The 13,058-nt window shown below is 41.8% G+C and overlaps 1 protein-coding gene across 3 annotated transcripts in view; it reads left to right on the forward strand.

Moving 5' to 3' along the window:
• Nucleotides 1-657: 657 nt before the first annotated feature.
• Nucleotides 658-13,058, forward strand: part of KIF2A (kinesin family member 2A) — a 56,256-nt gene continuing 43,855 nt past the window's right edge. For 2 of the 3 annotated variants that reach the window (XM_063180719.1, XM_063180721.1), the window contains exon 1: nt 658-894. In XM_063180719.1, the coding sequence (XP_063036789.1) occupies nt 831-894 (64 nt within the window). In that variant the 5' untranslated portion in view covers nt 658-830. Of the gene's footprint in view, nt 895-1,283; nt 1,406-13,058 lie in introns of those variants that run through there. The other variant, XM_063180720.1, reaches the window with a different exon arrangement.

Here is a 13,058-nt window from a genome sequence, read left to right on the forward strand (position 1 = left end):
AACATCTAACCTAAATTTCCCCTCTTTAAGTTTGTACCCATTGTTCCTTGTCCTATTACTACAGTTCCTGACAAAGAGCCCCTCTCCAGCTTCCCTGTAGGCTCCCAAGATGGATGGATGCAGTTGACGGTGTGACCTTCAAAGATTAATGAAATATTCCGAATTGGAAGAGATTCACAAGGACTATCTAGCCCAACTGTTAGCCCTACACATCCCCAGAAACCACACCATGTGCCTTCCTGGGACACAAGAGCCGCTGGCAGGCTGTGGAGCAGGACGACTGCTCCTAAGCTGCTCTGCTGTGCACACGGGAGCCGCATGAGCAGGCAGCAGGTAGATAAAGCTATTACACTAAGGCTCCAGAGCAGCTCGGCCACCATCTGGTGCTGCAGGGGAGTGTGTGTGCTGTGTGTGGTGTCAGTGCGGGTGCTCCGCGGTGGAGGCCGGAGCAGCGCCCCAAGTCGCAGCCGGCACTTGAGGGCCCGGCCCCGCCCGGCGCCTCGCGAGGTGCCCGCGCCCCCTGCGCGCGCCCGCGGCGAGGGGCGGGGCCACGGGGCGGGGCGCGCGGGCTGCGGCCGCGCGGCGCCCCCGCCCCCTCCCGCGAGCCGGTGCCACCGTGACGCCGCGGAGGCCGCGCAGGCGCAGCAGCGTCCACAGCGCCTGTTGTATCCGGCCGTTGCCTTCTCTCCGCTCCCCGCCTCCTTCTTCCCGGCCGCCCGTCGCCCCCGCCCAGAGCCTCCGCTGCCTCTGCCGTGCACGGCCTCCTCTCCCTCTCCGCGGTGTGGCCGGCCGGCGACGCCTCCGATCTCCCCCGTGCGCCCCATGAAGCGATGGCAGCGGCCAACTTCGGCAAGATCCAGATAGGGATCTACGTGGAGATCAAGCGCAGCGATGGTGAGCGGGCCGCGGGGAGCGGCGGCCGCGTACACCCTCCCCCCTCTCCCCCCCCCCCCCCCACCCCCACCCCCCCTCGTTCCCCGCATCCCGGCCGGGCGGTGCCGCGCGCGCGGGGCGCGGGGGGCGGGCGGGGCCGCGCGCGCCGGGGCCCATTGTGTGCGCGGGGCCGGGGCGGGGCCACGCCCGGCGCGCGCTGCGGTTGTCAGGGGAGCACGGGCGGGGCCGGGGGGGCCCGGGGGGAGCCGCGGGGGAGCCGCGGGTGGGGCGGGCGCCGAGCCCGGCGGGGTGGCCTGCGGGGGGGCGGGGTGGCGTTTCGGACGTGGGTCGGTGGGAGGGGAGCCGAGGAGCTTTCGGCAGGGAGGAAGGAGGGCCTTCGGGGAGGGGATGAGGTGATGGAGAGAGGGAGGGAAGGCAGGCAGGCAGGCAGGCAGGCAGGCCGGCAGGCAGGCCTTTCGTTTGGGAGAGGTAACTTCTTGTCTGCTCCGGTGCCCTGAAAAATGACACAACGGTAATGCCCTGACAGGAATGCCTTTGGACATTTCCATCACTTGGCAGAAAGCGCGATGTTATTATTTCAGATGTTCTTTGTGATTAAAATGTAGGAAGAGTACTTGCTATTTATGCCCGTGAGTTGTAATTTCTCCGTTGGGGATCCAGTGTTTCTCGTCTTGCCCAGCTTCTCCTGGTGGGAGGATGTGTGATGCTGTCTGAAAATACATGTGAATCAAGAAGGCGTGTGTGACAGGTTTGGAGTGCTAACTCTTCATATCTGTCTCGGGAGATATTCAAAGCCCACCGGGATGTGTTCTTGTGTAACCTGCTCTAGGTGACCCTGCTTTGGCAGAAGCGTTCAATTAAATGATCTGCAGAAGTCCCTTCCAATATCAACAATTCAGTGGTTCTGTCGTTAGGAGACAACTGACATGGGAAATTGACTGAATCAATGGCAGGTCACTCATGACTTCAGCTCTTGGATATGAGTTGGGAATATGTAATCTGTTTGCAGCCTCTCTGAGATCTGTGAAACCTGCTAAACTGGGGTGGGGTTCTGCTGGGATTTTCTGGAAAGGTTTTGTTGTTGCTGCTGTTGCTGTGTGTTTTTGGTTTTTGGTTTGTGGTTTTTTTTTTTTTTTTTTTTCCTCTGGGATCTAGAAGCTTGCTAAAGAGTAAGCAGATGTTTCTAAGGGAAAAGAGATGTGGAGGTCCAAGACTCTGAAGCTCTAGCATGGTTCTGTCATGAGGCAGGAAAAAAGCAGCCAACAAGCCTTATGCAGCTTTTCTTTCTTGTGTTCCATGCTGCAATTCAGCCCTACAATAAAATAATGGTTGGTGTTGGCTGGACACTGGATGACACCCAGCCCCTCAATTTGTGCCAAATGCCCTGTTTGCCACGTGATGAATCTGATCAGTCTGGCAATTATTTTTGTAACTCCTATGCATCTCTGTCTGGGATTTCAAAAAGCCTCGCAGTAGCATCTTGTAAAACTTTTTCTGATGTCTGTGTGAACTCCTAGGAAACATTACCGTTTGGTTTTGGAAATCATGCCTTTGGAAATTAGGCACGAAAATGCTTTGCTCCTCATGTTTTCTGCTCTGTAGGGTTGTACACACTTTTTAATAGCAGAAGTGATTTTGGTAGCTCTCAAATAAAATAATACTTCTTTTCATTACTATTAATGGTTTATGTATTTTGCTGTATCACTGAGAAAGGTGATGTAGCACATTAAATATATTACTCATCAGTAATACTCATCAGTAATAGGAGACTAGGGGGCTGTCTTCACAGCAGTTGCTCAAACTGTAGGGTTTTGAGAATTCACGTTAGATTGGTCCATGTGTGAGCAAGACTGCAGTGTCATAATTAGTGGCAGGTCCTAGTTATTGTGATGTGTCCTTTTTTTTTCCTTGGGACTGGAAGAGATGTCCTGTTCTGGCTCAGACTGCTGCAGCTAAGTGTCATTCTCTTCCCATTAAACTGTAGGAGAAACTGTCCTAGGTATGTGGAAAAGAGCATTTTGAGGGATATATGGGGGGACAGCCAGGGCTAGATTGCATTGCCTCATAGAAGGCAGTTTATAACCCCAGCTGCGGATCTCCATAGCAGTGGAAATCGGTCTTGTTGCTGATGACAAGGTGAGGGTCTTGCTGCTTGTTCCTCTGTCAGCTGAATTGTTCCTACAGACTCTCTCCCCTCCAGCGTGTCTATTGATTTTTTTCTTCTGATTATTTAATACGTTAATTGATGATTTGATTAACTAAACCCAGTAGAAAACTTTTGGATGTGCTGGTTTTCTGCACAATTAGTGTGTTCCAATAGCTTATGGAGGGATCTGTGACCCCAGCAGTATCAGTATGTAGCAAATATATATAGTCATAGTCAGGATGACATAGAAGTCTTTACATGTGATCCTCTGGATCTGCTCTCCCCAGAGCTGTATTCTAGGAAGAATCAGGGCTGTCTGTCATGTCAGCTGCTGTTGGCTGAAAACCATTAAAACTGTTTAGGAAACTTTTGGAGAGCGGAATGTGTTCATATGGGCTTTTCTTTTTAAATATTTTCTTGTCTGTAGTGAGTCCGTTCTTAAAACTAAAAATTGTTTTGAGCGGTGGAGATAGGAATTCTTTCAGTTTTTCTTACTTTCCTCTTTATTTGCTGAATCCAGAGAAGAATGGTTTTACTTAGTTAATGGTGTCAGTGAAAAAGTGTGTGGGTTTTTTCATCTATCTGCCAGTAATCTTAAACATTCTTTGCTGAATACAGTGTTTTATTGATTCCAGAGGACTATTTTTCCTTAAATAAAAAGGAAAGCTAAAAGAAATGCATTTTTTTTGGTGAAACGTGATTGTTACAAGTGAGACCAGAACATTCTGGAAAAAATAAGTCACATATTCTGTCGTTTTGACAAGTTCTAATTAGCCTGAAGTGAGAGATTTATTGTAGAACTGAATAGAAAATGAATGTGGTACAAAAGAAGGGCATTGTTAGAAGTCATGGCCAAAAGCACATGCAAAGCAGTTTGGATAAACCCCTGCATTTTCAAGAGCTGATGTTGCAGAGTTGCTTGCTGTTTTTTTCTCAGTGGGTAAATATCCTTATAACTGTTACCTACAGCTGTAGATAGTATTTCCAGTTACTATCTAGTAAATACTAGTTGTTCCAGTGGAATAACTAGTTATGTTCATTTATCATAAAGAGGTACTAAGTGGTCACCTAGTTCAGGTTTTTATAGTCACTTCTGATACTGAAATTTACTGCTTGGTTTAATTTATGCACATTGCTTGAAATATGACTAGTCTGTCTTGGAAATGGGAAAGAACTACTTTGTGTTAGTTTGCGAGTTGCTAAGAATGGACTGTATTTCCACATTTGAAAAATGTGCCTTTTGACATGGAAACTTAGGGCATTTAGTAGAAAACCCAAAGGTACCTGCCAGACTCACAGTATTGATCCTGTCCAGAAGATGTCCTTTGTTGAGGTCTGAAGATAGGCATTTTTCTGTTGATCAATTCCCTTTACACAAATAATAATAGCTTGCTGCTTTATGTGTAAACTTACACCTGTATCTGCACTTCCTGTGCATTATGCCATTAATGGTGATAAAGACCTGTATAAGTATTTGCAGAAAAAGTCTTTCACATTTTTTTCTCCATAAATGCAGTCTTTTGCTGAAACAAGATAAATCACTTCTGCTCTGCATCCCTTTAGTAGGTTGATGAATTTTTTTCTTTTTCTGACCATTTCCTCCTCTGACTGTTCCTGTTTTGTCTTTGCATATCTGAAATACTACATAGAAAGGCAGGGAAATTAATTATATATTTGCTCATTTTGAAAGTGTGATGGGAGAGAGGGAGAGGCAAATACAATTCTGACTTCACTCTGTTGGAAATAACATACAGACATGAGGAGGACACTCTTGTAATTAGGAGACTGACTTGAGATTTGACTGAACTTTCAGGAAAGGAAAAATGCTGAATTTTTAAGGATTAACCATCAAATGGTGTAAAAAAGAAAGATCATGAATTTATGCCCATGTTTTTCACAATAAAAGAATAGGAGAGCTGTCAGTGTTTGAAGAGGAAAACTTGAAATTGTTAAAAGAGGAAAGGACTAGGTACAGTTACTAGGTACAGTACTAGGAAGATTGTTACCAGAGGAGATTGAATCTAGAAGCATAGCAGAATTTGAAGAAGGATGGTAGGAATATCTAGTTTATAATAAAAACTAAAAAAACTACACCAGGAACTGTAAATACTTTTTCTTTTTCCTGAGTTTGTAGTTTAAATAACCTCTTACTGATGTGAGGTAGGAAGAAATCTTGCCCATGGCTATGATGTTTTTAATTGCCTACTTAAGAATTTTCTTCATTTGTGTCTGGAACAGCTGGAATGGTCGTGGTAGGGGATGGTCCATTCCGTCTGAAAACCTCCTGGGAGCTTCTTGCTGCTTAGTCTTCTAAAACATCTTGGTAACTGTTTTCATCTTCAGACACAAATGGAGCTACATTGTAGCAACAGTTGGGGCCATACTTTGTTTCTTTAAAACCCAGCTTCTGTGAAATTCTTGTTTCTCAGAGTTGCGAGTTCCGTGGCATCCTCTGTGTTCTGGGTAATCTTGTATCTTCATGTACAACTCCCAGCAGCAAGAATGATTTTATAGCAGGAGAGAAGGTTTAATAATGCTATAAAATTTCTGTTCATGTTTGACTAGTCACCCTATTTTACAAGCTCTTGAGGATAGATTTAAATGGTAATGTGTTTTTACTCTTTCCTTTGGTGACATACATCTATTTGTGTTCCCTATGATTAAGGTGTTTGTTACCGCATTTAAATCATTTGACTGAATTACCTAATCCCTATGTAATATGTACAGATACAATGTGTCTTTGTACTTCCATAATAGCCAGAATACACCCATGGTTTCAAGTCCAGCTATTGGGTCCAACATTTAGGCTTATCTGGTGTAGGTTCTCGTTGTTACCTCCAAAGTTTCTTGAGATTTTTCCCTCAGAAAATTTGACCATATGTTAAATTTTCTGTCTCCTTTTTGGAGTCACTTTTTACGTCTTCAGCTTTCATTAAGCCATGAATTTTTATTGTAACTCACAGATTCTCAGATATTTATGTAGGCTGTCTGTATTTTGTGGAAATAGCTTTTTTGCAAGATGTATAACAAGAGCTAAGTTCTAGTCTTCAGAGAAACTTCTCATCTTTGTTCTGTAAGTGTGTTTAATACAGCATTTTTTGGCACTAATGTCTTTAGTGCTGTATGTGGGAGCTAGGATGACACAGCTTGTATTGCATGTTTTTCCCCCAGTAATCATGTTATGGGGGAGTCTGTTCTGAATTTAATAGGTAAAGTTATTGTTCTGAGCTCCTATGCTCTCTGATGGCCTATTGCCTGAGCATAGTGTTGCTCGTCTTTCCTTCTTACGGCTTTATGGATGGAAGACTTCTCTGTGCTGCCGTGGCACCAAGTATCTCTTTTCCTCTTGTTAAGGTGGGACAAGACAATAAGTCATGGGGAAGAAGTCATGCTTGACTGAAGAGTAATGTCATTGCAAAAGTATCTCTTTCTGTTTACTCTAGGAAACAAACTAGCCTTTTGAGTTTTTTTTCGTACATCCACTTACTGTGGAACAAGGTAGAGAAAAGAGTGAGGGATTTACCAGGTGAGCTTTTTTCTTGGAGACAAAATCTGTAGCATATTTATTGTGTTGACCTGTGAAGTGTGCTTTTATTGTTTTTTTTTGTTGGTTTTTTTGGGTTTTTTTTTGTGTTTGAGGAACAAGTAACAGAATGGAGTAAATTAACTTCATTGCTCTGTTACTATTTAGGTTCCTTGTTTATAAACATCTACTGCTTATATCATAAAGTGGGGTTTTTTTCCCCAGCTTTTCTTCCTGTCTTATATTTTGTTGGGTTATCTTGTCTTCCTCACCATACTGTATGACAGGATTTGGGATCAGGAGGAGAATGCAGTGGTCAACCCATGGTGACCACTAGGTGTGTTCCCTATAATTATTCACTGTGTGTGTATTCCATAGAGGAAAAGAATTCATTTACTTTTGATGCATTAAAGGTTTATGTTAACTTCAGAATTAAGTTAAATTTCTAATGTGATACAAGAAGTAAGATGTAGAAGTTCATAGTAAGAACTACTAAGCAATCTTTACCTTGTCCAGTAGTGAGAATATATACAAAATATAATACATGGTCAGGCATGGTGGTGTTTGTGATTTAAAATTGAGAAGTTTTTAAGAAGATATTGGATTTTAATAGTCAATTTCTCATTATATGTCTATAGCATAGATAAAACTGTTTAAAGGTGTATAGTGTGTATTCCCAGATGTAGGATAGAAGATTTTTGTGTAGCTGCAATACATTCTCTGTTATGTCTCTTCATCTATTTCAAAAACACAAAAAAACTTTCAGATATATGAACAGTTCTTTTTCATTGCTTGAAATCTTGTGTGTGTTTTCCAGATTTACAACTCATGTCTTTTCAGAGGTTTTTTTATGTTTTTGAAGATCCTTCTAACAACGTTTTAAAACACTTGCTTGTAGTTGTACATTTCAAACCTTTAGATTTTACTGTGACTTGGAATTTGGGATTTTATTTAAATTTCTCTTTGTTATGGACTGAATATAGATATAAAGCAGATATTCATAGCTATAGTGTTTGGAGCAATTTTTCTTGCATTTGGGCAGGTGTTTCCCTACTTATGTAAGACTGTTAAACATTTTTCACAATTAGGTTAGCTGCAGTTAGTTTTGACTACTAGGATGTTTAACCTGAGACGGCTTTTTGCTGCCTGCTGCGCTGGGGTTAGATTTTAGTTGGGTGTCTTGTAGGGAAATGAAGATGGGAGGGCAGGGAACTAAAACTGTGATTTAGATATGTCGTTTAGGTAGAGGTTGTCTAATACTGCTATATCCTCAAACCTATTCATACTGTGTATGTATGGACACATGTGCTGTTTTCTTTTCCTGCTCGAGTTCCTTTCCTAAAAACCTTTATAGTGGTTACATTGCTTGTGGGTACAATATTTTAAAATTTTCATTTAAAGAATGAAACAGTTTGTATTTTCTGTTGTGTTCCAAATACATGTATAGATGGGTGATTGTCATGATTTTGCTACACCTTTGACTTATGTAAACAGATCCTTTGAATTCTGTATTAAGTGTTTAGCCATGAGACAGTGTTGCCTGTGTCTGATAGCCTGGAAACATGCTTTGTTCATATCCCCAAAAGGAATAATGATAAGGTCAATTTTGACCTGAGAACATTCACATACCATTGGTTTGCTGGAAGTCAGTGAATTCATCTGCCATTGTTAAAAGCTTTCCTGATGTGGAGCCCCCTGTGGAGGTAGAACAGGGGGCTTGATGTTGGTCTCTTGTGACACCCTTCTCCGTGCCATGGGTAGTAGTTCTCAGGCGGGTGTTACAAAGGTGGCATTACCATTTCCGCAAAAAAAAGTGTTCAGAAAAGCTAATTTTGCTGCGTTTGAATTTGGTCATTGCTAAATATATAAAACTAGGGTTTGCATTTGTTAGACAAAAGGCAATAATGCTGTGCGTAAAATATGCACTACCTTTACCTTTCCTTGATAAGAGTATGAATTTATCAGACTATGCTTGTGTGCTTTTTTAATGTGTGTAGTGCACTGAGCCATTTACATGAACACCACATGTTTAGAAGACTTCTGATAACTCTACTATTACTGTCTAAATTCAGTTGTTTCTTGTTGCTAGGATCTCAATTTTAGAATTTCTTAAAAGGAGTGGGTAATGGCTCTTAAAGACTACTCTGTAAAACTGTGTCTAACCAAAACTTTTAATGATGGTTTTCAAAAATGTGAGTTATCAATTAAATTTAAGTAAGCCACTTGTTCAGTTTTTCCTTTTGCCTTTTTTTAATTGGATCTTGTTTAGCAACACTAGATCTGATACTATATTTTGACTCTTGAAAGATGGATGAGGGATTTTGTTGCTTTTAAGGCTTGAATGTGGTAGTAGATTTTTTTATTTTATTCAAATAAACATGCCTTCAGAGTAGCTTAGTTTTTATTTAGTGGCAGTTCTTATTCCATCAGGCATAAGCTACTTTTATGTTTCCCAGGATTCTCTAAAGGGGATGGTCTCTGCATTTTCTGCCACTGATGTAAGACCAGCGCCACGTAAAACTAATTGGACAATCCCAATCAGTAACAAAGTGACTTGTAGATAACAAAAGTCTTTTACTGTGTTTTCATTTTTAGGAGTGTGTGGTAATTCTGTTCACCTAGTAGAATGTTGTTTACTTCAAGTTATCAGAAATCTTATTAAAGCTGTGCCAAGTTTTTTAAGTTTGATGTTCTCTTGGCTCTCATCAGGCACTTCTAGATTTGTGTAATCCCAGGTATCAGAAGTGTAATTTTTGTCTTTTAATTATAGAATTGTGTATTTAGCAATTGCCTTCAGTGGACAGGTACACTGGATGTGTGGGTGGAGGGAGATGGACAGTGGTCTTAGTCTAAAACTTTCTCTTTAGAAGTGTGGTGTGGCACATACTTGTGCCCTTGCAGAATTTGGCTGTAGAAATTTTGTTGCACAGGGCTGCACATTTTGCAGTCACTAAAATGTGTTACTTCTATTCTGTGGCTAAACTACATAGGGAGTTTGAGGAGGATTTCCAGCTGATCTGTAGAAGTGTTTGCACAACTGATCTGTAGAAGTGTTTCATTTATAGAGATGCAGGAATGCACAGTGATGTGCTAATGAGGATCTCTGGCTGTAGGAAGAGAGCAGTGGAAATAAATTCAGCTTGAAAAGCACATAAACATGTAGGTTTTTAAATACTCAAAATTTCTAATTCCACTTTGGCTTATGTTTTCTTGTACTTCTGTATTTTTATTATTTGAACTTTTTTGTAAATTTTGGCATTTTAGTACAATAGGAATTCAGGTGGTGATGAATAGTGTCAATATTTTAATCAATGTCAGAGGATTTTTAAGTTATGATAAGCTTTCATCAAACACAGAAGAATTAAAATACTTCTTAATGTTTTTCTTGTTGATTTGAACTTCTAGAATTTTGTTAAGCTAAAATACAAGCTTTAAATTTGCATGAGAATGAACTCTTCTCACCTTTGAACTGGAGCAACAGTTGGCAGCTCAGTAATGAATTAAGTAACGGTATATATATTCTTACTAAATACAATTTTGTGAAGGGGAAAAGACTGTGATGGGATGGTGTTGTCATTGTAGTGCAAGAGTTCTATTGTCATTACATTGCAAGGGTTCCATATTGCTAGACTTTCACACCTCCTTGATGTTTCTTGTAGGAAGCTCCTCTAAGCGCTGACTCTTCCTTGTTGTCCTCACAGTAGCCAACTGACTCTAGCGCCTACCATTCCGCTCTTTTATAACACTCTTCTTATTGGCTACAGGTGTGGCCTGTTAACATCATGCCTGCTCCTAATCTTTAGTAATTGGTTCAGCTGCAACTCTTAAGGGGATAAGATTACATTCTATAACACCTTAATTTACCCATATGGTATCCCCCTAGAGGATGAGTCATGAAAAGCAAAGGATACCATTTTGAAAATATCTGTAGAAGATGCTGTTAAAAATTTTCTGTATGATGCAGGAAGCTGTTGCTTTTAGGCAGGTATGGTTAGCTTTAGAGAAAGTAGAGAAAACTTTCCAAAGGAGGTCTTGGCCATTTATTCAAACAATAAAATTCATTTTTCAAATAAAATGGAAAAGGAGGAAAGAGAGGGAGAAGACTTGCCAAGTCACGTGAATCTTTTGCAGATGATATTCACCAAGTTAGTTTAATCAACCACAATCTTAAATCCTGTTACTAAACAAATTTCAACAACCACTAAACCCAAATGCTGTTTGAAAGACTGTCAAGGTTTAATACCAGCCAGCAACTAAGTACCACTGTTTGACTGAGCTGTTTGCTCAGTCCACACACCTCTACCTGTGGTGGGATGGGGAGGAGAATTAGACAACAAAAAACAAATTAAAACCTGTAGGTTGAAAAAAGAGTTTAATGTTTGAGTAATAATAATAGTAGTAGTAGTGGTAAAATTAGTAAGGTAATTGTAATGAAAAGGGAGAACAATAAGAGAGAGAGAAACAAAATGTCAAAAAAGACAAGTGATGCACAGAACAAGGTCTCACCACCTGCTGACCAATATGCAGTCTGTCCCTGTGCAGCGAATTGGACCCCTCCAGCCAATTTACACCATTTTACACCAGGTATGGAGTGACAGGATCATAGAATGATTTGGGTTGAAAAGGACCCAAAAGTTATCCACTACCACCATGTCATTACCCCTGCCATGGGTCTTTCACTAGACCTGGTTGCTCAGAACCCTGTCCAGTCTGGCCTTGAAAGCCTCCAGGGATGGGGCGTTCACAGCTTCTCTCAACAACCATTTCCAGTGCCTCACCACCCTCACAACAAAGAATTTTTCTGAATATCCAGTATAAACTTACTCTCTATGAGTCAAAGACCGTTACCCTAGTCCTATCCCTACCTGCTATTGTATAAATACGGAGTATGCCTTTAGCTAGTTCAGGTTAACATTCCTGGTTATGCTTCCTTCCAGGTTCTTGTCCCTTTTCTCCTTATAAGACTTACTGAAACTGGAGAAAGCTGGGTTTTTTTAAACTCTTCTGAAGTATCTTTGCTTTTTGGGGAGCTTCTTCAGTCTCCTTACCACTTATGGTACTTGCAGTAAGCTGACCACCTCTATATGAAGTACACTAGTGAATCAGATGGGTGGTTCATCTAGCCCAGCAACCAGGGGCTATTTAGGGAAGCACATCAACTTTGTCTTTGTCTTCCTTCACTATGCAGAATTCTATCTAGGATGTTAGAAGCACAACTTTCCCTAGTTCTAGCAATTTATAGACCAGTTGTCTGTGTATTTATTGAATACCTTTTTGACCAGACTTATACTGCCTGACTCTTGCAGACACAAGATCAAGAAGTTCCCTGTTTTCTGTGTACAGAAATACACTACCACTTTCATCTGTCTGTAACCTATGCCTTAAGAGACCACTCCCAGCTTTAGTGTTGAAGCATTTGGTCAATAATAGTTTTCACTCATTTTGTCCTTTACAATTGTAAAGCCCAACCAAGTCCACCCTCCATGTTTTCCTTAAAAGTGAGCAGTCTTTACCTGCTTAATATCCTCTTTCTCTCCAGTGACCATCCGGAAAGTGAAAGGAGCTGCAGCAGGAACCTTGGAGCCGTGACTGGAATGCAGGGGGGCTCACCCTGGGCACACCCAGCAGAAACTCTGCAGTTGCAGCTGGAGCCACAGTGCATCCTGGCAGGCAAGGGGTGTGTGGCTACAGTGTAGTGGAAAACTGGGAGCAGTGGCAGGAGAACTGGATAGAGGCAGCCTGACTCTAGAACAGGGCAGGGAGAGAGGCTTGGGGATCCTGGGATTTCCCCTGAGGCACCCCAGCAGATGGTGAAGGATCCTTGTTTTCCAGTAAGGCAGGGTTCCAATAATGTCCAGTTCAGTGGCTGCTCTCATGTGCAAAGGCTCACCCACAGCACAAGAAGCAGGGCAGGGCTGGGCTCCGGCAGCAGCAGCAGCTCGACCGTCCCCTTCTGAGGCCAAGAGACCAAGGCACCTACCTAGGAGCTGTGCCTAGTCCCTTTTCCCGCAGCCCAATTCTCACTGTATCTCTGCTCCTGGGAGAGAAAGTAGTTACTTCTTTTGTCTCTCTTAAGTACTGATCATTATTGTTAGCAACAAAAATGGAAGAAAATTCCTTTAGAGAAAGAATACAAAAGGAAGAAATCCTAAACCCCAACAGTGTTGAAGCTCATCTGCCACTTTTTTCTGTACTCCTGTATATTTGGGGTGACTCTTTTGGAGTCATCTAACTACCCAGAAAGTTGTCTTGTCAAAGGATCAGATGGCAAATTCAATATAATGTAGTGTTACTAAACACCAGGCTCAAGATGTTCTGTAAGTTTGTAGCTAGTGTTGTGACAGCCCCATATAATAAAAGAAAACATGCTTCTCTTTCGGGATGCCCTACTTCATTCCTTGTTTGCATGCGATCTCCTTGTACACAGGAATAAAATATTTCACAATTTGCACTGTTCTGGCCATGAGTTTATCTTGTACCTCGTTTTAGTCTAAT

This window comes from Melospiza melodia, chromosome Z (genome assembly GCF_035770615.1).
Source record: "Melospiza melodia melodia isolate bMelMel2 chromosome Z, bMelMel2.pri, whole genome shotgun sequence".
Taxonomy (NCBI): domain Eukaryota; kingdom Metazoa; phylum Chordata; class Aves; order Passeriformes; family Passerellidae; genus Melospiza; species Melospiza melodia.